The 23,591-nt window shown below is 42.1% G+C and overlaps 1 protein-coding gene across 12 annotated transcripts; it reads right to left on the bottom strand.

Moving 5' to 3' along the window:
* Positions 1–949: 949 nt before the first annotated feature.
* Positions 950–23,381, bottom strand: ZNF583 (zinc finger protein 583). 12 transcript variants are annotated; one of them, XM_089319963.1, is made up of 6 exons: positions 19,288–19,950; positions 18,656–18,754; positions 18,267–18,330; positions 14,147–14,273; positions 13,787–13,876; positions 950–4,020 (listed from the first exon to the last, which is right to left on the bottom strand). In XM_089319963.1, exons 3-6 carry the CDS (start codon positions 18,273–18,275, stop codon positions 2,549–2,551), a joined length of 1,698 nt encoding a protein of 565 aa, XP_089176089.1. In that variant the 5' UTR covers positions 18,276–18,330; positions 18,656–18,754; positions 19,288–19,950; the 3' UTR covers positions 950–2,548. The 12 variants fall into 12 exon arrangements, with proteins under 12 accessions (XP_089176089.1, XP_089176086.1, XP_089176087.1 ...); XM_089319960.1 differs by having other exon boundaries at positions 18,267–18,486; positions 19,288–19,947; XM_089319961.1 differs by lacking the exon at positions 19,288–19,950 and adding an exon at positions 19,097–19,268 and having other exon boundaries at positions 18,267–18,486.
* Positions 23,382–23,591: the final 210 nt, after the last annotated feature.

The raw sequence follows: 23,591 nt of genomic DNA, 5'->3' as shown, positions 1-23,591 counted from the left end.
AACAAAACAAAACAAAGCAAAAACAAAACAAAACAAAACAAAACAAAAAACCTCTCTGCCTCATCAGTAGCTGCCATGTTAGTAATCATTTCCCTGCATCACTGCCAATATTTGACATTACACTGTTTAACTTTGTTTCTCTAAATACTGTTAAGCTTCCCTTGATACTAAGGTTAACCTTTTAAACACTGAAGTTGAGGGGAGGTTAATCAGGTGTTTGTTTTTAGCCATTTGTACTTTGTGAATGAACTCTAGTTTCCTTTTGTCTTTTACAACATTTAACTCTCTCATCAACTGATGACCCCTTACCCTTCTGTCCTTTTGTTTGGTACCTTTCACATGCCTATGAATGGGATCTGGGGAGAAGTTGTGTGCCTAGTTTTCCCAATGAAAATTTTGTCAGATTGCCAACCAGAAAATTTACACAAACTCATACTTTCCCACATCTATGCTTTCACAATGAAAATGTAGCAGTATACTGGAAAATGGCTATCTTATTGTTTTTTTTTTTTTTTTTTTTTTTTTTTTTTTTTCCTGATCCTAGTTTATAAGTCACACATTGCCCGTTTATGTATTTTGCCCATAGGGGTCAGAAGCTGTCACTTTATAATTGATTTGTAGGAGCACTTTTATGTTGAAGATGTGAATTTTATAGGTTATGTGTTGTAATGATTTTCTCCCATTCTGAAACTTAAAAGAATCTTGTAACTCTTTGAACATTAAAAAAATGTTTCTTATGCAATTAACCTATGAATCTTTGTGTATAAGAGGAGAGGAGGAGGCTTCTAGATCTCATGCCATTTTTAAGACTGTTCTTATCCATCACTATAAAATGTCAGCATTCTCTAATTTTTCCTTTCCACATTTAGGTACATCAACTTTAAAGTACAGAAATGGCTTGTTTTTTATACAGAACAGAATCAATTTTCCCAGTACTATAAAATCACTGATGTGAAGTCACTTTTATTCCATATTTTATGTGTATATCTGTATGAATGTGTGTGTATTGTTCACATGCAATGTTTCAAACTTTGAAACATTTTTTGGGATTTTGTTAGGTCCAAAGAATCTGCAGGTTAATTTGTGAGCTCCTAACATCTGTGTAACAGTAAGTCTTCCCACAGAGAAGAGCAAAGTGTCTATTCAAGTCCTCATTTTCATCCTTCATTAAACTTTCATCATTTTCCTTGTATCTGTATTCATATATGAACTGGTTACTGTATTGATTGCATACTCAAAGCCGTCAGGAGTTAGAAAGTAATACAAATAAAGAATAAAGCACACTAGATAGAAAGAAACATGTAATGGCTTGAACTTTGGAGAACTGGAAAACAAATGCTCTCCCAAAGGTGTTCCTGTTCATTTCAAACTCAACACATACCAAATCAAACGTGTCTGAGCAGCAGTTTATGAGTACTAGCCTAACGTTTTGCTTTCTTTTCTCCTGTAGCTATGGATCCTTGGAAACTTCTAATTTAAATGTTTGATACAGTTTTTCCAACTGGAACTAGGAAAGGGGGCCAAACGTACACTTCATTTTAAATTCTTCATTGGCTATTTGCCTTTTCAAGTTTTCAAATTTCTGTTTTGCCTTTGTTTACATGTGAATAGTGAATACATCTCTGTTAACTCTGCCTGTTCTAAAAGAAAGTCTCGCTTCTTCACATTGTTGAGTATCTAATGAGGTTGCTTTTCTTGTCAATGAAGTCAGAGTATCTATATTCATTTTGAAATAGAAGCCACCATCTAACCCATATCATCATGGAAACTAACATCAGTACTATATCAGATATCCTCATCACTGTCTGCAGAAGAGTTACTGCTGTTCCTTATCAAAACTCCTCGCAATTTCTTTCCTTAGCGATAAAAAAACCAAAAAACTTCCTACCTTTCCGACCCTAAGTTGCTTCTTATTTCTCAGGTGAGGGAATGAGATATCAACTCTTCTTTTTATACATGGTATCTTTTTCTTTACATTAATATTTATTATTTTATGCTAGGCACTCTGCTGAGTTTACATGCATTATTTACCCTTCCCACTAACTTTTGAGGTAGTACCATTATTATTTCCATAATATAAGTAAGAGGATTGAAGTTTAAAAGAACAAAATGGACCCCCTAATTAGAGGGCTACAAAATGGAAGAGGAAGGATTGGAACCAAAATCTATTTGATGTTGGAATAAGTTCTTAATTTTGGATGAGTATCCTGAAAACAAGATGGATATTTACTTGAAAAAGGGATTTAGAAGGTAGTCCAACAAAAAGGTATTGGAGGACGTTGGGGATCTTTTAGCTATTTTGAGGAATGTATGCTTTAACCTACAATTAAGGGATGCCACTGAGGGATTTTAATAAGAGGGAAATGATATGATCAGAATTACTTTTTAAAAATATAGGTTTGATGCAATGTGGACAACTGACAAAGAATTGTGAAAGTACAGAGACCAAGTAGAATGTTATTTCCATATTCTATATCAAACAGATTAATATGTATTAGACTAGGATGATAAAATGGAAATGATTAAAGGGGTCAGATTCTTAACAGATTTAAGAGATAAAACCTACAGGTCTTGGTAACTGATTGGATGTGGCAGGTGAGGAAAGAGTCAAGAACGACTCCATAGTATGAATTCTCTCGTGGTGAGCGAGGTGTGCACGCTGCCTGAAGGATTTCCTGCAGTCTTTACATTCATAGGGCCTCTCTCCAGTATGAATTCTCTGATGTAAGGTCAGAGATCCACTATAGCTAAAGGCTTTCCCACAGATGTTACATTCATAAGGTTTCTCTCCCGTATGAATTCTTTGATGCTGAGCAAGGCCTGCATTTTGGCTAAACGTTTTTCTACATTCCTTACACATATAGGGCTTTTCTCCAGTGTGACTTCTCTGGTGTTGTGCAAGTGATGAACTATTGCTAAAGGCCTTCCCACATTCAATGCATTCATAGGGTTTCTCTCCAGTATGAACCCTTTGGTGTTGATCAAGGTATGCAATCTGGCTGAAGGCTTTCCTACACACTTTACATTCATAGGGTTTTTCTCCAGTGTGAACTCTCTGATGTTGTGCAAGATGTGCGTATTGGCTGAAGGCTTTCCTGCACTCCTTACACTCATAGGGTCTCTCTCCAGTATGAATTCTCTGATGCACAATTAGGTACCCACGATGGCTAAAGGCTTTTGCGCACACGTTACATACGTAAGGTTTCTCCCCTGTGTGAATTCTCTGATGCTGAGCGAGAAATGAACCATTACTAAAGGCTTTTCCACATTCAATACATTCAAAAGGTCTCTCTCCAGTATGAACTCTCTGATGTTGAGTCAGGTGTGCAATCTGGCTGAAGGCTTTTTGACATTCTTTACACTGATAAGGTTTCTCTCCAGTGTGAACTCTCTGGTGTTGGGCAAGGTGTGCATTCTGGCTGAAGGCTTTCCTACATTCTTTACATTCATAGGGTTTCTCCCCAGTGTGTATTCTTTTATGTTGAGCTAGGTTTGCACTCTGGCTGAAGGTTTTCCCACATTCAACACATGCATAGGGTTTCTCTCCAGTATGGATTCTCTGATGAAGAGTAAGGGAGGAACTCTGGTTGAAGACTTTCTCACATTCATTACATTTCAAAAGTTTCTTTTCTACATAGGCTTTCTTGTGTTTCATTTCAACAGATTTTTTTCGGTAACTTCTTTTTTGTGGCACATGCTTATGTACTGTTTCCTTGGTGGGAAAATTCTGTTGTATATCTAGTATTGCAACCTGATGGAATGTTTGCCAAGGTTTATTATACTTATTACTTTGATCTTCAGAGAGGATTTCTTTATCATCGATGATCAATTGACTAGAATGTGGCTCCTGACTTCCCAAATGTTTTTTACACCAGTCCAAACTTTCAGAGTCTTCTTTCAAACTGCGGCAGTCAAGGCTATGACCAAGATGGCTTCTTCCCGTTGTCATTAGTTTGGATGATTCTTCAAAAATATCTTGATTTGATGAAAATTCACTGCTTTCAAATACATACTCCCAATCTAAAAGATATCAAAAACATTTTATATTTATTGATTATAATATAATAAACTTCTAAAATAAAAGTGAGTGAATAAAGTACATGTGAAGTTCAAGGATTTAATAGCTCTTAATGCAATCTAAAAAGTATGAAGTTATAACCAGTGAGAATGCAAATAGTTGATTAAGGAAAAATCATGTAAAACCAGTAAGGTAAATGTCAGAAAACATTTGAGAAGTCATCTAAAATCACATTATTTTATATTTGTTAATATAACAATCCTCAACATCATTCCTCCTTTGCTGCAGGTTATCCTGCATTCAAGCTGAATTATCTTTATAAAGCCAATTTTAAAATATGGATAATTTAGCTATAGGTATCCATTAGATACCTATACCTAAAGATACACCAGATGGCCTTAGGATGCTCATGAGACTCTATGGTTAAACTTTTGCAGTTAGAAAAGAAAGTCTTCCTAAAAACCTTTTCTATGTGATAAGTTCCACTTAAATGTAAAATTTCAGTTGACCCCTGAAGCTAAATTGCCCTCATGAAAAATAACTTTGTACCAAGCTGCTTGCTTTTATTAACTTACACAGGCTTTAATCTGGCTTTCCTGTTCCATTCCCAAATTGGGTCACAACACTCTGGCTCAAGTGGTTGTCAACACATTTATAATAGCAAAATTCTTGTCAAGGTTTACAAAATGACATGATTTGGTATCCTCTGACCTTATCTTTCTTTTTTTCTTTTTCTTTTTGTAGAGATTTATTTTTATTTCAAAGTCAGAGTTACAGGGAGAGGGAGAGACAGAGAAGCAGAGAGAGAAAGAGATCTTCCATTACTGGCTCATTCCTTAGATGACCAGAATGGCCTGGGCTGAGCCAGGCTGAAGCCAGAACCTAAGGAGCTTCTTCCAGGTCTCCCCATGGGCCATCTGCTGCTGCTTTTCTCACATGCATTAGCAGGGAGCTGCATTATAAGTGGAGCAGCTGGAATATGAACCAGAGCCCATATAGGCTGTGGGCATTGCAGGCTGCAGCCTTATCTGCAAAGCCACAACACCAACCTCCCATTTTATTTTTTATTTATGTATTTGAAAGGTAGTATTTTGGGGCTGGTGCTGTGGCGCAGCAGGTTAAGGCTCTGGCCTGAGGCACTGGCATCCCTTGTGGGCACTGGTTCTAGTCCCAGCTGCACCTCTTCCAATCCAGCTCTCTGCTGTGGCCTGGGATAGCAGTAGAAGATGGCCCAAGTCCTTGGGCCCCTGCACTCGCATGGGAGGCCCAGAGGAGGCTCCTGGGTTCTGGCTCAGACGTTGCGGCCATCTGGGGAGTGAACCAGCAGATGGAGGACCTCTCTCTCTGTCTCTACCTCTCTCTGTAATTCTGTCTTTCAAATAAATAAAATAAATCTAAGGACTTGGGCCATCTTCCACTGCCTTCCCGGGCACATTAGCAGGGAGCTGGATCAGAAGTAGAGCTGCCAGGATTTGAACTAGCATTCCCACAAAGGATCCAGCATTGCAGGTGGTACCCTAACTTGCTGCACCACAACACCAGCCCTGACCTCATCTTTCATTCCTCTCTCGCTTGCCTACTCCTCTTCAGCTATAAGGGTTAGCATTTTTCAGACGTTAAGAATAGCACACTTACTGTTTCTCTGTCTACAAAACATATCCCCCAGATATCTGCTGGACCCATTCCTTCAATACATTTTTTCATTTGAGGTTCTGCTGACATATTACGTGTTCATTATGGCCTTTTCGACCATCTAAGATAAAATATTACACCCGACCTGTTTTCCTATCTTGCTCTTCATAGTACTTGTTACTTATATTACATATTAATTTACTCTTGTATCCTCACTAGAATGTAAACTTTCACATGTAAGACTTGTTTTTTATTTTATTTTATTTTATTTTTTAACTTAAGGATACCCATTGCCTAAGATAGGCTTGGCAGGTATTTAACAATTTAATGAATAATGAATCAAGAATACATGATGTAGAACACTAATTCATCCTCTCATTAGAATGATCTGCTTACATGAATGGGGTAAATGGCTTAAATCAAGTATGAAACCCCCACTGTACTGGACATATTAACTAGGTAGATAGCCAGACCTGGTAGGAAGAAAAATCTAAAGACAGGATACTTGAATTGAAGCTGCTAACTCTTGATGCCCTACCTCAATGCCCTTCCAAACTCTACCCTCCCTCTAAACAAATAATTACAAATCACTTTCAAGAATACCTCAAAAGAAGGTCAACATGCAGATGAAATCCTAGAGCTCTTTGGGCAGGGAATATGAAGTGAATGACAGGGTGCACTGAATCTAATTAAACCCAGAAGCAAATTTATAAAAGTGTGATAAGAAAGTAAAAATGCAGGTATGGTCTTTATTATATTGATTCATCTTAGATAGAAACATTCATGCTGTAATATTACAATCATTACAGCCATGATTCTCAAGTTTTAGAGTATCAGAATTACAGATTGCTGACCTCTGCAGTTTCTGGTTAATTAGATCAGAAGAGGGGTAAGAATCCATCATATAAATTGAGGTAGAATTCTAAAAAATATTCAGACAACCATAGAGAATACAGGAAAGTGGGAACCAAGCCACAAAAAAAAAGAGCAAAGAAAAAACTGAATGATGGACTCAAATAAAATTATGTGAATAATTATATTAAATATTCATGGCGTAGACATCCAAGAAAAGGCCAACTTTGTAAGAACTGATAACAAAGGAAAGCCAGGCCATATGCTGCTTACAGAAAACATTAACTATAAGGATACAGTAACTGGAGAAAGCTGTTACATGAAAACAGTTAAGTGTAAGAAGGGTACAAGACTATATTCATATTAGATAAAATAGACTTCAAATAGAGTATTACCAAAGATTAAGAGAGTCATGTCATAATTATAAATAGATCAATTCCTCAGGAAGACATAATAACCAGAAGTGTGTAGGTAGCTAATAGAAAGCCTCAAATACATAAAACAAAATGGTTATAGAAATAAGCGGGGCCAGTGCTGTGGCATAGCGGGTAAAGCTGCTGCCTGCAGTGCCGGCATCCCATATGGGTGTCGGTTCTAGTCCCGGCTGCTCCACTTCTGATTCAGCTTTCTTCTATGGCCTGGGAAAGCAGTGGAGGATGGCCCAGGTCCTTGGACCCCTGCACCCAACATGGGAGAGCTGGAGGAAGCTCCTGGCTCCTGGCTTTAGATCAGTGCAGCTCTAGCCATTGAGACCAATTGGGGAGTGAACCAGCGGATGGGAGGCACTCACTCTCTTTCTCTCTGCCTCTCCTCTATCTGTGTAACTCTGACTTTCAAATAAATAAATAAATATTAAAAAAAAAAGAAATAGGCAATTGCATAATGCTAATGAATGATTTTAATATGCTTTGCTCAGCAATTGACAAAAACTAGACAAAAATTAGTTAATACCTAGAGAATCTCAATAGGATTAACTACCTTGATCTAATATATTTATAGAACACTATACCCAACAGTGGTGCAACTTGCATTCAAGTGCACATGGTGCCTTCAGTAAGATGACCACATGCTGGGCAAAACAGATCAGGTCTCAAGAAAATGAAAATCCTGGAATCATAAAAAGTATGTTTTCTAACCTCAACAGAATTAAATTAAAAATCAGTAGTGAGGTCCAATAAACTTGAAATCTCTTGGAATTGAAGTACATATTTCTGGCTGGCGCCGTGGCTCACTAGGCTAATCCTCTGCCTTGCAGCGCCGGCACACCGGGTTCTAGTCCCGGTCGGGGTGCCGGATTCTGTCCCGGTTGCCCCTCTTCCAGGCCAGCTCTCTGCTGTGGCCAGGAAGTGCAGTGGAGGATGGCCCAAGTGCTTGGGCCCTGCACCCGCAAGGGAGACCAGGAGAAGCACCTGGCTCCTGCCATCGGATCAGCACGGTGCGCTGGCCACAGTGCGTCAGCCGCAGCGGCCATTGGAGGGTGAACCAACGGCAAAGGAAGACCTTTCTCTGTCTCTCTCTCAGTGTCCACTCTGCCTGTCAAAAAAAAAAAAAAAAAAAAAAAGAAGAAGAAATACATATTTCTATATAATCTATGAGCTAAAGAGTATAACAGGAGAAATTAGAAAATACTTTGAATTGATTAATAATGACAGTACAACATATCAAAACTTGTGGGATACAGCTAAAAACTGTTCTTTTTTTTAAAAATAATTTATTTTCCTTAAATCCTACCTACCTAAAACAGTTCTTAAAGGAAAATTTGGAAAATTTATAGCTTTAAAATACTTATATTGAAAAGAAACTTAAACTCTGAAAATCAATACTCTAAGGCATCACCAAGCAAGTGAAGAAAAGGGTTGGTGTTGTATAGCAGTTTAAGCAGCCACCTGCAACGCCAGCATCCCACCTCACAGTGCTAGTTCCAATCCGGCTGCTTGGCTTCCAACCTGGCTGCCTGCTAATGCACCTGAGAAAGAAGCACATGATGGCACAGGTGCTTGGTCCCCTGCCACCAATGAGGGAGACCTGGATGGAGTTCTTGGCTCCTGGTTGCAGCTTGGCCCATCCCAGGGCTCTTGTGGCCATTTGGGGAGTGAACCAGCAGACAGAAAATCTCTTTCTCCCTCTCTTTCTTTCAGTGTGCCTTTAAAAATCTTTGGAAAAAAGAAGTCAGGAGCAGACTGAAACAAAGACAAAGAAAGTAGACAGAAACAAAAAAGCTAAGAAGAGAAAATAACTTAAGAGAAAACAAAAAGAAGATGAAGCCAAATCTTCTTTGAAGAGATCATTGACCAAGTCTTTTTGCTTGGAACAGATGTCAGCAACATTAGAACTGAAAGAGGAGTTATCATTAAACATCCCACAGACATTGAAAAGATAATATTATTTATAACTCATATTAGGCAACTTGTTGCCTTAGATTTCTTGAAAGCACAAATTTCTTGAAAGATATAGCCTACCAAAGCTGATTCAAGAACTATATAACTGTGAAACCTATTACATAAAAAACATTCTAGGCACAGATATCTTCACTGGTGATGTCTGCCAAACATTTAAAGAAGAAATAAAACCATTCTATCCAAACTCTTTCAGAAAATAAAAGAGGGAAAAATATTTCCTGTTTTCATAAGACTGGTATTACTTGATAATAAAACCAGATAAAGAAATTACCAAAGTAAACCTACAGCTCAATGTAGCACATGAACATAAATGCAAAATTCCTAATAAAACTGCAGCAAATCAAATCCAGTAACATGAGAAGCACAATCTTGACCATGTAGGGTTTAATCTCAGAAATGCAAGGTTGGTTTAATATTAGAAAACAAATCAATGTAATTCATTGTATTAATAGATTAAATGAAAATCACATGATGATTTCAATAGTTTTTCCTTTTTTTTTTTTTTTTTTTTACAGGCAGAGTGGACAGTGAGAGAGAGAGAGACAGAGAGAAAGGTCTTCCTTTGCCGTTGGTTCACCCTCCCATAGCCACTGCAGGCGGCACGCTGCAGCCGGTGTACCGCGCTGATCCGAAGGCAGGAGCCAGGTGCTTCTCCTGGTCTCCCATGGGGTGCAGGGCCCAAGCACTTGGGCCATCCTCCACTGCACTCCTGGGCCACAGTAGAGAGCTGGCCTGGAAGAGGGGCAACCGGGACAGAATCTGGCGCCCCGACTGGGACTAGAACCCGGTGTGCCGGCGCCGCTAGGCGGAGGATTAGCCTGTTGAGCCGTGGCGCCAGCCGATAGTTTTTGACCTATTTATTATAAAAATTCTTAGCAAACCAGGATAGAAAGGAATTTCTTCAAACTGATCAAGAGCATCTGAAAAACCTACAGCTTACATCTATGTAATAGTGAAAGAACATACGTCTCTTAAGACTGGAATACATGTATATCTGCTTTTACCACTTCTGTTCAACACTGTCCAGGAGGTCCTAGTCACTGCAATATGTAAAGAAAAAGAAGTCATAAAGATCATAAGTAAAGAAATAAAGCTGTATTTGCAGATGGCATGGTTGCCTTAGACAAATTCTCAGGAACCTACAAAACAACTACTAGGGAGGACAGTGTTGTGGCACAGTGTTTAACCACAGCTTGCAATGCAGACACCCCATAAGAGAGCCAGTTTGAGTATGGCCACTCCAGTTCTGATCCAACTTCCTGCTAATGCACTGGAAAGCAGAGGAAGATGGCTGAAGTACCTGGGCTCCTGCAACAAACATGGGAGACCTGGATGGAGTTTCAGGCTCCTGGCTTCAGCCTGCCGGAGCGCTGGCCACTATGGCTATTTGAGGAGTGAACCAGCAGTTAGGATCTCTGTGTGTCTTCCTCCATCTCTGTAACTCTGCCTTTCAAATAAATAAATAAATCTTTTAAAAAAGCAACTATTAGAACCACTACCCAATGAATCCAGAAGGCAATAAGATACGAACTTAGTCTTAAAACTAATTAATATTTTTGCATACTGGCAGCAAACTATTGTAAAAATGTAATGTTAAATAATTCTATTTATAATAGCATTCAAAATACCATAAAATAACTTGAGAATAGATTTTTTAAAGACATATAAGCCCACTCTACTGGATACTACAAAATATTCCTAAGAGAGGAATTTCTTCTGAAATGTATATGAAATGCAAATGATCTAAAATAAAATAGTCAAACCAATGTTACAAATTGTCCTTTTTATGATAAAGCTACTGGATTCCAAACTGTGGTAGTAGTGAAAGACATACATAGGTCATTGAAACAGAATAGTCGAGAACCAAACTCATGTAAATGTAATCAACTAATTTTGAGCAAAGGTACTAAGGCAATACGATGGGGAAGGAAAGTCCCAACAAGGAGTAAAGAGGCAACTGTACAGATATGTATGTACATGGAAAAAAATGAACCTCAAGCTTTACCTCATATTAAGACACACAAATTAGCTCAAAATGAATCACAGACTGTATGTAAAACCTAAAAATACATAACTCCTAAAAGAAAACCTTTGTGATCTGTCAGTAGCAAGAATTTCCTAGATAGGTAAACGAAGCTCCAACCAAAACTAATGAATAAACTGGATTTGAAAAATGTCAGGGCTGGTGTTGTGGTGCGGCAGGTCAGGCAGCCACTTGTGATGCCAGCACCCCATGCTGGGTTGCTGGTTCAAGTCCTGTCAGGGAGCTTCTGATCCAGCTCCCTGCTACTGCACCTGAAAAGGCATCAGAAGATGGCTCCGGCTTGGGCCCCTGTCATCTCTATGGGAAACATGGATGTAGTTCCTGGGTCCTTTGGTCTTCTGGGGAGTGAACCAGAAGATGGAAGACCTTTCTCTCTCTCTAGCTCTGCCTTTCAGATAAATAAATACATCTTTTAAAAATGGAAAACTTTGGCACTACAAAAGAGAGCAGCGTAAAAACGAAAAGGTAAGTCACAATTGGCAGGCATATATCCCAATATATATAAATAACAGAGAACTTATTTTAAGACTGTATACAGGTATGAGAGGGTAGGGCATTTGGTGTAGTTGTTAAGACACTGCCTGCTTGGGATTCCTGGTTCATGTCCCCACTCTGCTCTCAATTCCAGCTTACTGCTGACATGCACCCTAAGAGGTAGCAGGTAATAATTTAAGTAGCTGGGTCCCTGCCACCCATGTAGGAGACCCAGACTGAGGTCCCTGCTGTTTTGGGCTGGCCCAGCCCTGTCTGTGGTTGGCATTTGGGAAGTGCACCAGCACGTGGGAGATCTTTCAAATAAATAAAGAAAAATTTTAGAACGACTATATACACAGCTCTTGCAACTCAATAATTAGAAGGCCATCAACACAATAAAACTGGGACAAAAGATACAAACACTTTATGGAAGATATATGCATGACCAATATGCTTAAAAAAAGATGTTCAACATTATTAGTCATCACAGAGATGCATATTAGAACCATAATATGCCACTAGAATGACTAAAATTAGAAACACTACTGAAAATTACTAAGATCTGATGAAGATATGGAAACAACTGGAATTCTCATATACTGCTAGAGGGAACGAATATACGGTACAATCCTTCTGGAAGACTATCTGACAGTTTCTTAAAATAGTAAACATATGCTTAATATGACTAGTTCTTCCACTCTTGGTTATTCACTCAAAATAAATGAATACGTATGTTCACACAACGTCCTCTGCATACTTCATAGCAGTTTGCTTTATAATAGCCAAAAACTGGAAACAACCTAAATGTCCATCACCAGGCTAGTGGATGTATAAAACATTTTGTTGTGAATGGATACTATTTAACATAATACAGCTCAACTTGCATACATGCCACAATACAGATGAATTTCAAAATAATTATGCTGAGTGGAATAAGCCAAATATAACAGAATAGATACTACATGCTTCCCATTAGTTTCAATGCAAACTAATCTAAAATGACAAAGATCAGATTAGTGTTTGGAAGTAGGTGTGGAAAAGAGGATGGGCTGCAAAGAGACAGCAGTGTTATGATGGAAATGCTGTATCTGCATTGTTATGATTTCAGGGTGTATGCAAATGTCATAACTCATCAAATTGTACAGTTAATACGGATATAGTTTACTGCGTCTAAATAATTCTTTAATAATTCCATCTGTTCAAATATAGTAAAACAATCTGATCAAAATGCAATAAAACCAGAAAACTATTCTAGACAACTCTTAGATACAATGTAAATTTAAAAAATACGTATCAGAATCTTTAGAAGACAGCTGAAGATAAACTCAGGAAAATTAGTAAACTTAGTAATTTCATTACTTAAGAGAGGATGAAAAGAATAGATTAAGGTTTCATTTTAGCAACATGGAGAGCAAAATAAAACTAAAAGAATTAGTTAAGAGAAAAGCAAAAATAGTGAATTGGAAAAGAAAGAATGGAAGCACTAACAGATAAATCCATAAGCTGAGTCTTAAAAAATAAAAAATGATTTATGACAGGCAAACCCAATAAATAGATTCTTCTAAAATAGAATTATTATATAAAATAAATTAAAATTGGATATAAAAGAAATAAAAATAATTATAGGTTACTTTGCCCAAGTTCATGGAAATATGATAACCAAATGAATAGGATAAATACCTAGAAAAATATAACATTTAACCAAAGCCATAAATTCTAGAGAACACTGAGAAAGTTTTCAAAGACCCACTTCCCCATAAATGCCTAAGCATCAGGCTTTGCCTCACAAACTCTAAGGTGATCGCTCACTCACACTAATATCTTTAAATCACACTTTTTTTCTGAACCCCTGTTTTCCAACCCAATAGCACATTGCATTTCTTCCCTTGGGAATCTCCCCATCTCATAAAAATACATCTCTCATGTTTCCTAGTAAATTCATCATCTCTCCTCCTATCATTTTATTCTGGTTATTTTATTAAGTGCCATCACCTTCCAGTTACCCAGTCCTGAAAATAAAACTAGAAACACCTTTTTTTCTTTGATGGTTTAGAAATCTCTGAATAATCTTGGCAAAAGAATACGTGAATAAGTAAATGCATTAATCTTTCAATCTAAAAGAAATGAGTAACACAGGACCCAGAGAATGAAAAAAACGGGTCATCAGAGAAGATAGTAACTTAGGAGATAAAATACACAGAGAATAAATTAGGGGAGCTCATGCTAAAATTACCTCAATGTTTCTTCCCAAGCCTTGAGCTTTTAATAAAATCTATCAGGAAGAAACAATTATAAGCTGGAACCTTTCAGAATACCTGAGCTTTTTCCAGGAAATGGCTTCCACTTCACTAGTTCACTTTCACTCACCAGGGCATGTGCCTCTTGTTCCCTCCTTCACCATCCAGGGTTCTTTTCCTTGCTCCAATAATGAGATCACATCTGGCTTAGCAGAAACTCCTGTGTAGAAGAAATGAAGGGAGAATGAGCCATGTGTCGAAATCAAGAACAGTCTCTCAGACATTAGGAAAGTGGGGCATTACAAGAGGAAGTTGATGAAAAGAACGAAGAGAGGAAGTATTCTGAAGACTAGGGAAGATGAAGTTGCAGAAAATAGTCTAATAAAGCTTACCAGTTCTATACAGCTCAGCCTATTCTGGGGACCACAGAAAGAGAGATGGTAGTAAAGCATACAGAGGCTTCCCAGATACAGCACTGAAAGTTGCTTACCTAGTGACGCTAGGCTCCTGTAGTTCTCCAACATCACCTTCCTGTACAAGTTCCGCTGAGCGGGGTTCAGCCACTCCCATTCCTCTTGAGTAAAGTTTACAGCCACATCCCCAAATGTCACCAAATCCTGAAATAACATAAACATGTTCTGGCTCAATTAGGGTTCAGATCCTCACATAAGCCTAGGCCAAAGAGTCATACTGACTGCACTTGCAGAGAGAAATAGTACATAGAGTGAAATTATCTGATGGCATCTTGGGTTTTAGCAACATGTGACAAGTAACTGTTAGATGTCTTCTCTATGCTTAGTTTTGATATTTTGTCATAGGAAGTGTATCACTGCAGAGATATTTTCTACTGGTGGAGAAAACAGAACATACACAATTACAAAATCGTGCAATAACACATCACTGTAAACAATCAAGAATAGAATAATCCATTATTCAAATGAATTGCCAGAGCATTTTTCAGTATAGGGAAATCAAGACACAATGGGCAGTAAAGAAAGTGTGGGGGCAGGTCACGAGTTAAACCTCCTAAGATGTAAGTAGTCTAAACTGGTATTTTTCCCAGCTGTACAACAGCATGGTCAATGTTCTGGTGATATCAACAGGGTTATATGTAAATATATTTGATGCTTATAATGTTGACTTTCTAACATTAAATATATGTAATAGACATAGTAAACAAGTGATTTTGCAAAACTATGACTTACACAGATGTATGCGTTAAACAAGCAAGTTGAGTGACAGATCCCCCACTGTTACCCCTACTCTTATATGACTCTTCGCAGAGTCTTCCTTTTGAAGGTATATTCAAATATATTGGTCATCTTAGGCAGAAACAATTTTAATGAAAAATGAGTCAACATGTGAACTGCTAGTGTCTGAGTAATGCAAAAAATGCTAAGGAGGTGGGGCAGGCAGTTGGCATAGTAGTTAAGATACTACTTGGGATGCTGCACCCTATATCAGAGTGCCTGGCTCCACTCCTGATTCTAGTTTCCTGCTCATGCACATGGTAGGAGGCAGCAGGTTGTGGCACAAGTGGTTGAGTCCCTGCCACCCACGTGAGAGACCCAATTTTGGTTCCTGGTTCCTCATTTCAGTTTGGCCCATCGCTGAATGTCGTGGGCCATGATGGATCTCTGACTACCTTTCAAATAAATAAAATAAATAAATATTTTTAAAAGTTGCAACTAGCCATAAGGGGCAGAAGAGTATAGTCCCAAGAAATAGTTGCACGCATCAGCTGTTTGAAAAGCTGAACTACTGAAACATCTCTAAAACACTTCTGAAAGCAGAACAATCTGAGAAAGAAAGGCCTTTGAGAAAGATGGAAACATGAGTCGGGTCTGAAAAGACAAAGCCTCTGTCAGACAGGAAAGGGCACTGCCGATTATCAGTTGGAGGGAAACGCCGACACTTCCATAGCATTTTATAGGCTACAGGAAGGATGCTGCATTTCATTCCAGTAAGATAGAAAGCCAATGAAGTTTCTCGGAAGTGACATGATGGCCCCCAGCAGAGTTTCTCCAGTGTCCTTCATTATTTCCTACTTCTGTCTTCAAATCACTAACCATCATCTATGCTACTGACCCTCAAAGTATTTTACAACTTCTTAACTCTGACTCAGTCACTAACTAGTAACACAGACATATCCCTTTCCTTCCTTTACCTCTTTTTTCTCATCTGTACAATGAGTAACTCGGACAAGATCATCCATAATCTTCCTTCTGGCCTTTTCATTTTATGAGCCTAAATCTGTGCAGATACAGTAGCTACTAGTCACATAAGACTATTTAAATCTAAATTAATCTACATTGAAAATTCAGTTCCTCAGTCAGGCTAGCATATACAAGTGTTCAAAGCCACATGTGGCTAATGGCTACTGGATTGGACAGTACAAATATAAAACATTTCTATCATCAGTCATTGTAGGAAATTCTATTGGACAGTGTTGTTCTAGCTGATCCCCCCCCCCTTTTTTTTATTTGACAGGCAGAGTTAGTGAGAGAGACAGAGAGAAAAGTCTTCCTTCCGTTGGTTCACCCCCCAAATGGTTACTACGGCCGGCAGGCTGTGCCGATCTGAAGCCAGGAGTCAGGTGCTTCTTCCTGGTCTCCCATTCAGGTGCAGGGGTCCAAGCACCTGGGCCATCCTCCACTGCCTTCCTGGGCCACAGCAGAGAGCTGGACTGGAAGAGGAGCAACCGGGACAGAATCCGGTGCCCCAACCGGGACTAGAACTCGGAATACTGGCGCCACAGGTGGAGGATTAGCCTAGTGAGCGGCGTGCCGGCCTATTTACCATAGTACTTTAAAAAAAAAAAGAAGATTTATTTACAGAGAGAGAGGGAGGGAAAGAGAGAGAGAGATAACTGGTTCACTCCCCAGATGGCCCCAGCTGGGCCAGACCAAATCCAGGAGCCCAGGAGCTTCATCCAAGTAACCCATGTGGGTGGCAGTGGCCCAAACACTTGGCTACCTGCTGCTGCTTTTCCTAGGCCATTAGCAGGAAGCTGGCCTGGAAGTGGAGCAACCAGGACAAAAACTGGTGTCCATGTGGCCTGCCTGCATCACAGGAACAGCTTAACCCGCTAGGCCACAGTGCTGGCCCCTACCACAGTACTTACTACACAGTAACCATATGCAGTGAGTGAATAAATATTCTCCTTTCTTATACTTGCATTTATTTCTGGACATTATATGCTCTTTTGGTTCATTTCTTCTGGTTCCTATTCCATGTATTTTTGATGTTTTGTTATGGATTTATATAGCTTTTTAAAAACATGGACTGTACGTTTTTCAAAAAAAGTTCTTCTATTTTCTGATATTAATCCTGCTAATCTTAATTGGACGACCTAGAATATCAGAGCTGTAGCCTGCTGCTCAGAATGTCCCTTAAATGGTACCTCTCTACTCCTGGAAGTTTACTCATCAAAGCTCAGGGCACCTGGAAAACATCTCTCCCAGCTGATTCACACTTTAATACTCAAGACTCAGCACATCCCATTCCTCAAAATCATACTGAGCAAGAGACCCTGCCTATGATATGACGAAGACTGTGCAGTAAGGGGGCTGGCACTGTAGCACAGCTGGTAAAGCCTGCAATGCCGAAATCCCATATGGGCGCCAGTTTGTGTCCTGGCTGCCCCACTTTTTTTTTTTTCCGACAGGCAGAGTGGACAGTGAGAGAAAGAGACAGAGAGAAAGGTCTTCCTTTTGCTGTTGGTTCACCCTCCAATGGCCGGCGCGGCCGGCGCGCTGAAGCCGGCGCACCGCGCTGATCCAAAGCCAGGAGCCAGGTACTTCTCCTGGTCTCCCATGGGGTGCAGGGCCCAAGCACCTGGGCCATCCTCCACCGCACTCCCTGGCCACAGCAGAGAGCTGGCCTGGAAGAGGGGCAACCAGGACAGAATCCGGCGCCCCGACCGGGACTAGAACCCGTGTGCCAGCGCCACTATGCCCCACTTCTGATCCAGCTCCCTGCCAATGCACCTGGGAAAGCAGCAGATGATGGCTGAAGTACTTGTGTCCCTGCCATCCACGTGGGAGACCCAGAAGAAGCTCCTGGCTCCTGGCTTTGGCCTGGCCCAGCACTGGCTATTGTAGTCATCTGAGGAGTCAATCAGTGGATGGAAGATCTCTCTCTGTATATATCTCCCTCTCTCTAACTCTGACTTGCAAAATAGGTAAATCTAAAAACAAACAAACAAACAAAAAAACACTACCCACATCCCTCCTTTCTTGCCTTCCTTTCAAATCCAGATCTCTGGAAAAGCCCTCTGCTAGCAGTCACAACTGAATACACCCCTCACCCACAATGAATAAAGTCCCCACAGTGAAGCCTTTTGTATCACACAGGAGTATGTATCTCCCTGACAACACACTGAACTCACACAAGGTGTTGAACTATTTCTTGAATGAAGATGAAAATGCTGGCTGGGAGAAAAAAGATCACTGGACTTGTTAGGACTTCCTTTTAGTGGAATGGAAGACATGAAGAGCAGTTTACTCAATAAATGGACTTCGTTAGGCTGGGGAATTTGGAAAGAAAAGCAAAATGTTCACATAATCTGAGAAGTGAGAGGGCAACTCAGAAAATAAGTGCGTCCTTACCTTGGACATGGCTTTAAGACTAAGAATGTATGACAGTTCTTCGGTCCTGCTTCTTCAGGCTCCTCTGTGGAGAAGGGAAGAATCCTGAGAAACAGCTGGGAGAGGGGACAAACCACAAAACACCAGGCCTTTCCTGCAGCTCCCAGCATCACGAGCCTCCGAAGCTCCTTTCCTTCTCCTTCCGTTTCTCTCCCCACCGCGGAAGCAGATCTATGTGTCACTGAAGAAGTAATTAATATATAGTTTATGTTTCCTAATGCTTTACATCCCAAGAATATACATTTTCTGTGCACAGGTTGTCTGTTTATAAACAGTAACGCAATTACAGAATGGCATTATCAACTAAGGGTCTTGCAAGCTCCCACACAGGAAGACCGTTGGCGAATTACCTGAGGTGTCATGGTAATATGCAAGTAACCAAAGTGGAGACCAAGTCTGCTTGTTAGTCTTCACCAGGCGGTGATGCTGACAGGGCGTTTGTCCCTAGCCTTTTTGCAAGGACAGGAGAAAAAGCCACAGAGCGCATGCCTTGGAGAACCAGAGGGGCCCATGTCCAGAGTTAGGACAGGCCGGATCTGTTCCTGGTTAAGAAACTCTGCCTGGAAGTCCACCTGGATTCTCAGGGAGAGGAAAGGGGCGGGAGCGGCTGCCCGTGCGAACAGCCATCCCAACTTCTGAGTCTGCCTCGGAAAGTGAGTCGCTGAAGAATCCCGGGTCTGGGGATCAGGACGCCCCGCCCGCAGTCGCACGCCCCTCACACCGCCCACACACGACGACAGCCTCGCAGACGCGGTCACAGGCCCCTGCACCCTCCCAGGTTCCTCCCGCACCGTCCCACGCTGTCACACGGTCTCGCGGCGCTGCACGAGGCCTCGCACGGCCACACACGCCGTCCCACAAGGTCACACACATTCTCCCACACGGCGGCACGGCCGCCCTCGGCGCCCGTTTCCGGCGCCAGCCCCGTCCCGGGGGTGGGGGTGGGGGCTGCCCAGTGCCCGCCCGCCCCCGCCCTCCTCACCGACTCCTCCCTCCGGGTCCGCAAAGTGCGCGGAGAAGAGGGCCGGGGCCGGGGCTCGATCTCCCGTCGCCGGCCGCGCTCACAAAGGTGCCTGGGCGCTGGGGCCGGCAGCCGCGGCCTGCCGCAGGGGCCGCCGGGAAATGGAGTCCGAGGTCCGGGCCGGCGCGGCGCAGAGCATTCTGGGACTGCTAGCCCCGGGGGCGCCGGGGCCGCCGCTGGGTCCCGCGTGTCGGCTGCGAGTCGTCCGCGCTCTCGGGTCGTCTGGGCCACGCGCCGCTGCCTGCGCCGCCCACGGGACGCCGCTCCGACCCCCGGGATCCGCGGGGCCTGGCGGGCGGGCCGTGGTGGCGCATGCGCAGGGCGCGGCGGCCAGCCCGCGGGGCCGGGGTCCGGCGCCCGGGTGTGCTCGCTGTCGCGGCTGGAACGCTGACTGAACTCCCCGCCGTCGCGGAGCCCACGTAGGGTGCAAGCGCGTCCCGCTGTGGGTCGGGGATCCGTGAGGGCCCGGAGGGGGTTACGGTCGTCACTGTTGGAAAACAGCCCTCCGTGTAAGGAGTTTAAAGGAACACAGTCCGCAGACACTGTAGTTGGTTTTGTGTGAGTGTTGAAATAATTGCTTCTTCCTTTTGCGTGTTTGTCTCTTTTTTTCCTGTTACTTTTTTTTTTTTTTTTTTGACAGGCAGAGTGGACAGTGAGAGAGAGAGAAAGGTCTTCCTTTGCCGTTGGTTCACCCTCCAATGGCCGCCGCGGCCGGTGCGCTGCGGCCGGCGCACCGCGCTGATCCGATGGCAGGAGCCAGGTGCTTCTCCTGGTCTCCCATGGGGTGCAGGGCCCAAGCACTTGGGCCATCCTCCACTGCACTCCCGGGCCACAGCAGAGAGCTGGCCTGGAAGAGGGGCAACCGGGACAGAATCTGGCGCCCCGACCGGGACTAGAACCCAGTGTGCCGGCGCCGCTAGGCGGAGGATTAGCCTAGTGAGCCGCGGCGCCGGCCCCCTGTTACTTTTAAAAACTAAAACCCTATGCAAGGTAAGACATCAAAGTTCTAGGTTTTTGTTTTTTTCCCCCCGGTTTTAACAGACATATGAAGAGATTGGGTATCGGTAACCTGAAGAAGCCAGGTGGTAATATTTTTTTGTTTTCTCGTGAATTTCTTCTGTTTGTAGAACCCTCTATGAAGGTTGGTAGTCACAAGGTGAATCAGTTTATCTGATTTGCATTAAAACATTTGTCCTTCAATGAGTAATCACCGGTAGATGTCTGCCTGCCATATCCAAGTTTAATAGAATTTCCTAAGTGCAGAATCTTGAGTTGTAGAGAGGAATCGTGGAATCTTCGGGCAGAAGAGGCAGCATTTATTCCACCATCAATTATAATAAGAAAGCCTTGTTTAATTTTTCACAGGCTAGTACTGAAACAAATCTAAGCCCACAATCCATTTTGAGTTAACTTTTGTATGAGATATTTAAAGTTTAGGTCAGTGTTCTCTCATTTCTTATGGATAGATGTGCAATCGCTACAGTAGTATTTGTAGAAAAGGCTAAACTTCCCCGTTAGAACTGTTTTTGTGCCTCTAAAAGAAAAAATCGGTTGAGACATCTGATGAGGACATGCATCTAGAACGTGTAAAGACCACTTACAACTCATTGATAAGAATATAGATACTACAGATTTTTAAGTTGACAAAGATTTGAATATTCATTTCTCTAAAGGAAATATATACATGATTCCTAAGAACTTGAAACAGTGTTTAACATCACTAAGTCATTGGAGAAAGACAAATGAAAACCACAGTGGCATACTTCAAACCCACCGTGATGGCCAGGATAAAAAGATAATAAGTGCTGGCAAGAGTGTGGGGAAATTGGAATCTTCATACATTGCTGGTGAGAATCTAAAATCGTGCAGCTGCTTTGGAAAGCATTGTGGAAGTTTCTCAAAAGGTTAGTATGCAGTATATTGATTTTTTAGGGTTGCCATAACAAAATGCCACAGACCAAGTATTTTTTTTTATTATTTTTAGAATTATTGTATTTGAAAGGCAGAGTTACAGAGAGAGGTAGAGCCAGAGAGAGGTCTTCCATTCCACTGGTTCACTCCCCAAATGACCCCAATGGCCAGAACTGCGCCCATCCGGAGCCAGGAGCCAGGAGCCAGGAGCTTCTTCCGGTCTCCCACACCGGTGCAGGGGCCCAAGGACTTGGGCCATCCTCTGCTGGTTTCCCAGGCCATAGCAGAGAGCTGGATCAAAAGAGGAGCAGCTGGGACTCAAACTGGTGCCCATATGGTATGCTGGTGCCGCAGGCTGGGGTTTTAACGCACTGAGCCACAGCACCGACTCCACAGACCAAGTATCTTAAGCAACAAAAATTTGTTTTCTCAAAGTTCCAGGGGTGAAAGTTCAGGCCAAAGTGTTGGCAGCTGTGGTGTTTCCTGAGGACCTTGTTGACTTGTGATGGCTGTCTTCTCCCTGCTTCTCCACCTACTCTTCCCTCTCCGCCTGTGCATCCCTTGTGTCTGTACCCCCTTGCAAGGACAGCAGTTACATTGGATTAGGGTCTCCTATGAACAGCCTCATTTTAACTTAATTACCCACATTAAAGACCCTATTTCTAAATATAGTTAAAGTACTAGAACTGAGACTTTTGACAAATGAATTGGAGGAGGCCCAATTCAGTCCATAACCTAGAGTAACTGTATGATCCAACAATTTCAGCTCTAAGTTTATAGCTAAGAAAAGTGAAAATGGGCCGGCACTGTGGCGTAGCAGGTAAAGCTGCCACCTGCAGTGCCAGCATCCCATATGGCCGCCAGTTCAAGTCCCGGCGGCTCCATTTCTGATCCAGCTCTCTTCTATGGGCTGGGAAAGCAGTGGAAGATGGCCTATGTCCTTGGGTCCCTGTACCCACATGGGAGACTTGGAAAAAGCTCCAGCTGTTGCAGCCATTTGGGGAGTGAACCAGAGGATGGAAGACCTCTCTCTCTGCCTCTCCTTCTCTTTCTTTATAACTCTGACTTTCAAATAAAAAAATCTTAAAAAAAAGAAAAGTGAAAACATACAGAGATTGGTTGGTATTGTGGCACAATGGGTTAAGCTACCATTTGCAAAGTGACATCCCATTTAGAAGTGCTGGTTCAACTCCTGGCTGCTCTGTTTTCAATCTGACTTCCTGCTAATGCAACTGGAAAGGCAATAGAAGGTGCTGTAAGTACTGGGCCCCCACATGTGAGATCGGGTGGAGTTCTGGTCTCCTGGCTTCAGACTGACCCAGCCCTGGCTATTGTGACTAGTTGGGGCATGAGCCAGTAGACTGAAGATCTTTCTCTGTCTCTTAGTCTCTCTGTCACTCTGGCTTTCAAATAAATGTTTTAAAAGGTAAAAACACATGACACTGGCGCTGTGGTCAATGGATTAACACCCTGGGCTGAAGCGCTGGCATCCCATATGGGCGCCGGTTCGAGACCCAGCTGCTGTACTTCCGATCCAGCTCTGCTATGGCCTGGGAAAGCAGTAGAAGATGGCTCCTGCACCCACGTGAGAGACAAAGAAGCAGCTCCTGGCTCCTGGCTTCGGATTGGCACAGCTCCAGCCAGCTGTTGCAGCCAATTGGGAAGTGAACCATCGGATGGAAGGCCTCTCTCTCTCTCTCTCTCTCTGCCTCTCCTCTCTCTGTGTAACTCTTTCAAATAAATAAATAAACCTTTAATAAAAAAATAAAGTGAAAACCCAAACATGTAAAAAGTGGTAATAATTATTATTCACTGCAGCTTTATAATGCCAAAGAGTGGTGATAATTCACATGTTCATATTAACCATAGAAAATATTGAAGTGCTGATATATACTACATGTATTATACTGAGTATACTGAGTACAAGAAACTAACATTTAGAAGACCACATTTATATGAAATTCATTTATATGAAATGTCTAGAACAGATAATGACACAGAGACAGAAAGTAGATTAGAAATTGCTTAGGGTTGGTAAGAAGGGATGGAGAATGACCATTAACAGGTTCAGAGTTTCTTGTGAAGAAAATATTTTGCAATTACATTTTGGTGGTGCTTAAAAAACCTGTAAAAGTATTTTTTAAAATGAACTGTACATTTTGGCCAGCGCCGCGGCTCAATAGGCTAATCCTCCGCCTAGCGGCGCCGGCACACCGGGTTCTAGTCCTGGTTGGGGCGCCGGATTCTGTCCCGGCTGCCCCTCTTCCAGGCCAGCTCTCTGCTGTGGCCCGGGAGTGCAGTGGAGGATGGCCCAGGTGCTTGGGCCCTGCACCCCATGGGAGACCAGGAAAAGC

Source organism: Oryctolagus cuniculus, chromosome 18, assembly GCF_051225735.1.
Source record: "Oryctolagus cuniculus isolate XC-2025 breed Fujian yellow rabbit chromosome 18, ASM5122573v1, whole genome shotgun sequence".
NCBI classification, from domain to species: domain Eukaryota; kingdom Metazoa; phylum Chordata; class Mammalia; order Lagomorpha; family Leporidae; genus Oryctolagus; species Oryctolagus cuniculus.
This window is presented reverse-complemented; position numbering and strand designations above follow the sequence as displayed.

Bases quoted from the DNA above. Each gene is read 5' to 3' on its own strand.
- ZNF583 (XM_089319959.1), bottom strand. From the start codon at position 14,291: ATGTTTATGTTATTTCAGGATTTGGTGACATTTGGGGATGTGGCTGTA. The intron at 13,877-14,146 runs GTAAGCAACTTT...TCTTCTACACAG, and splicing joins CAGGAGCCTAGCGTCACTAG to GAGTTTCTGCTAAGCCAGAT. The intron at 4,021-13,786 runs GTGAGTGAAAGT...GATATCTTTTAG, and splicing joins AACAAGAGGCACATGCCCTG to ATTGGGAGTATGTATTTGAA.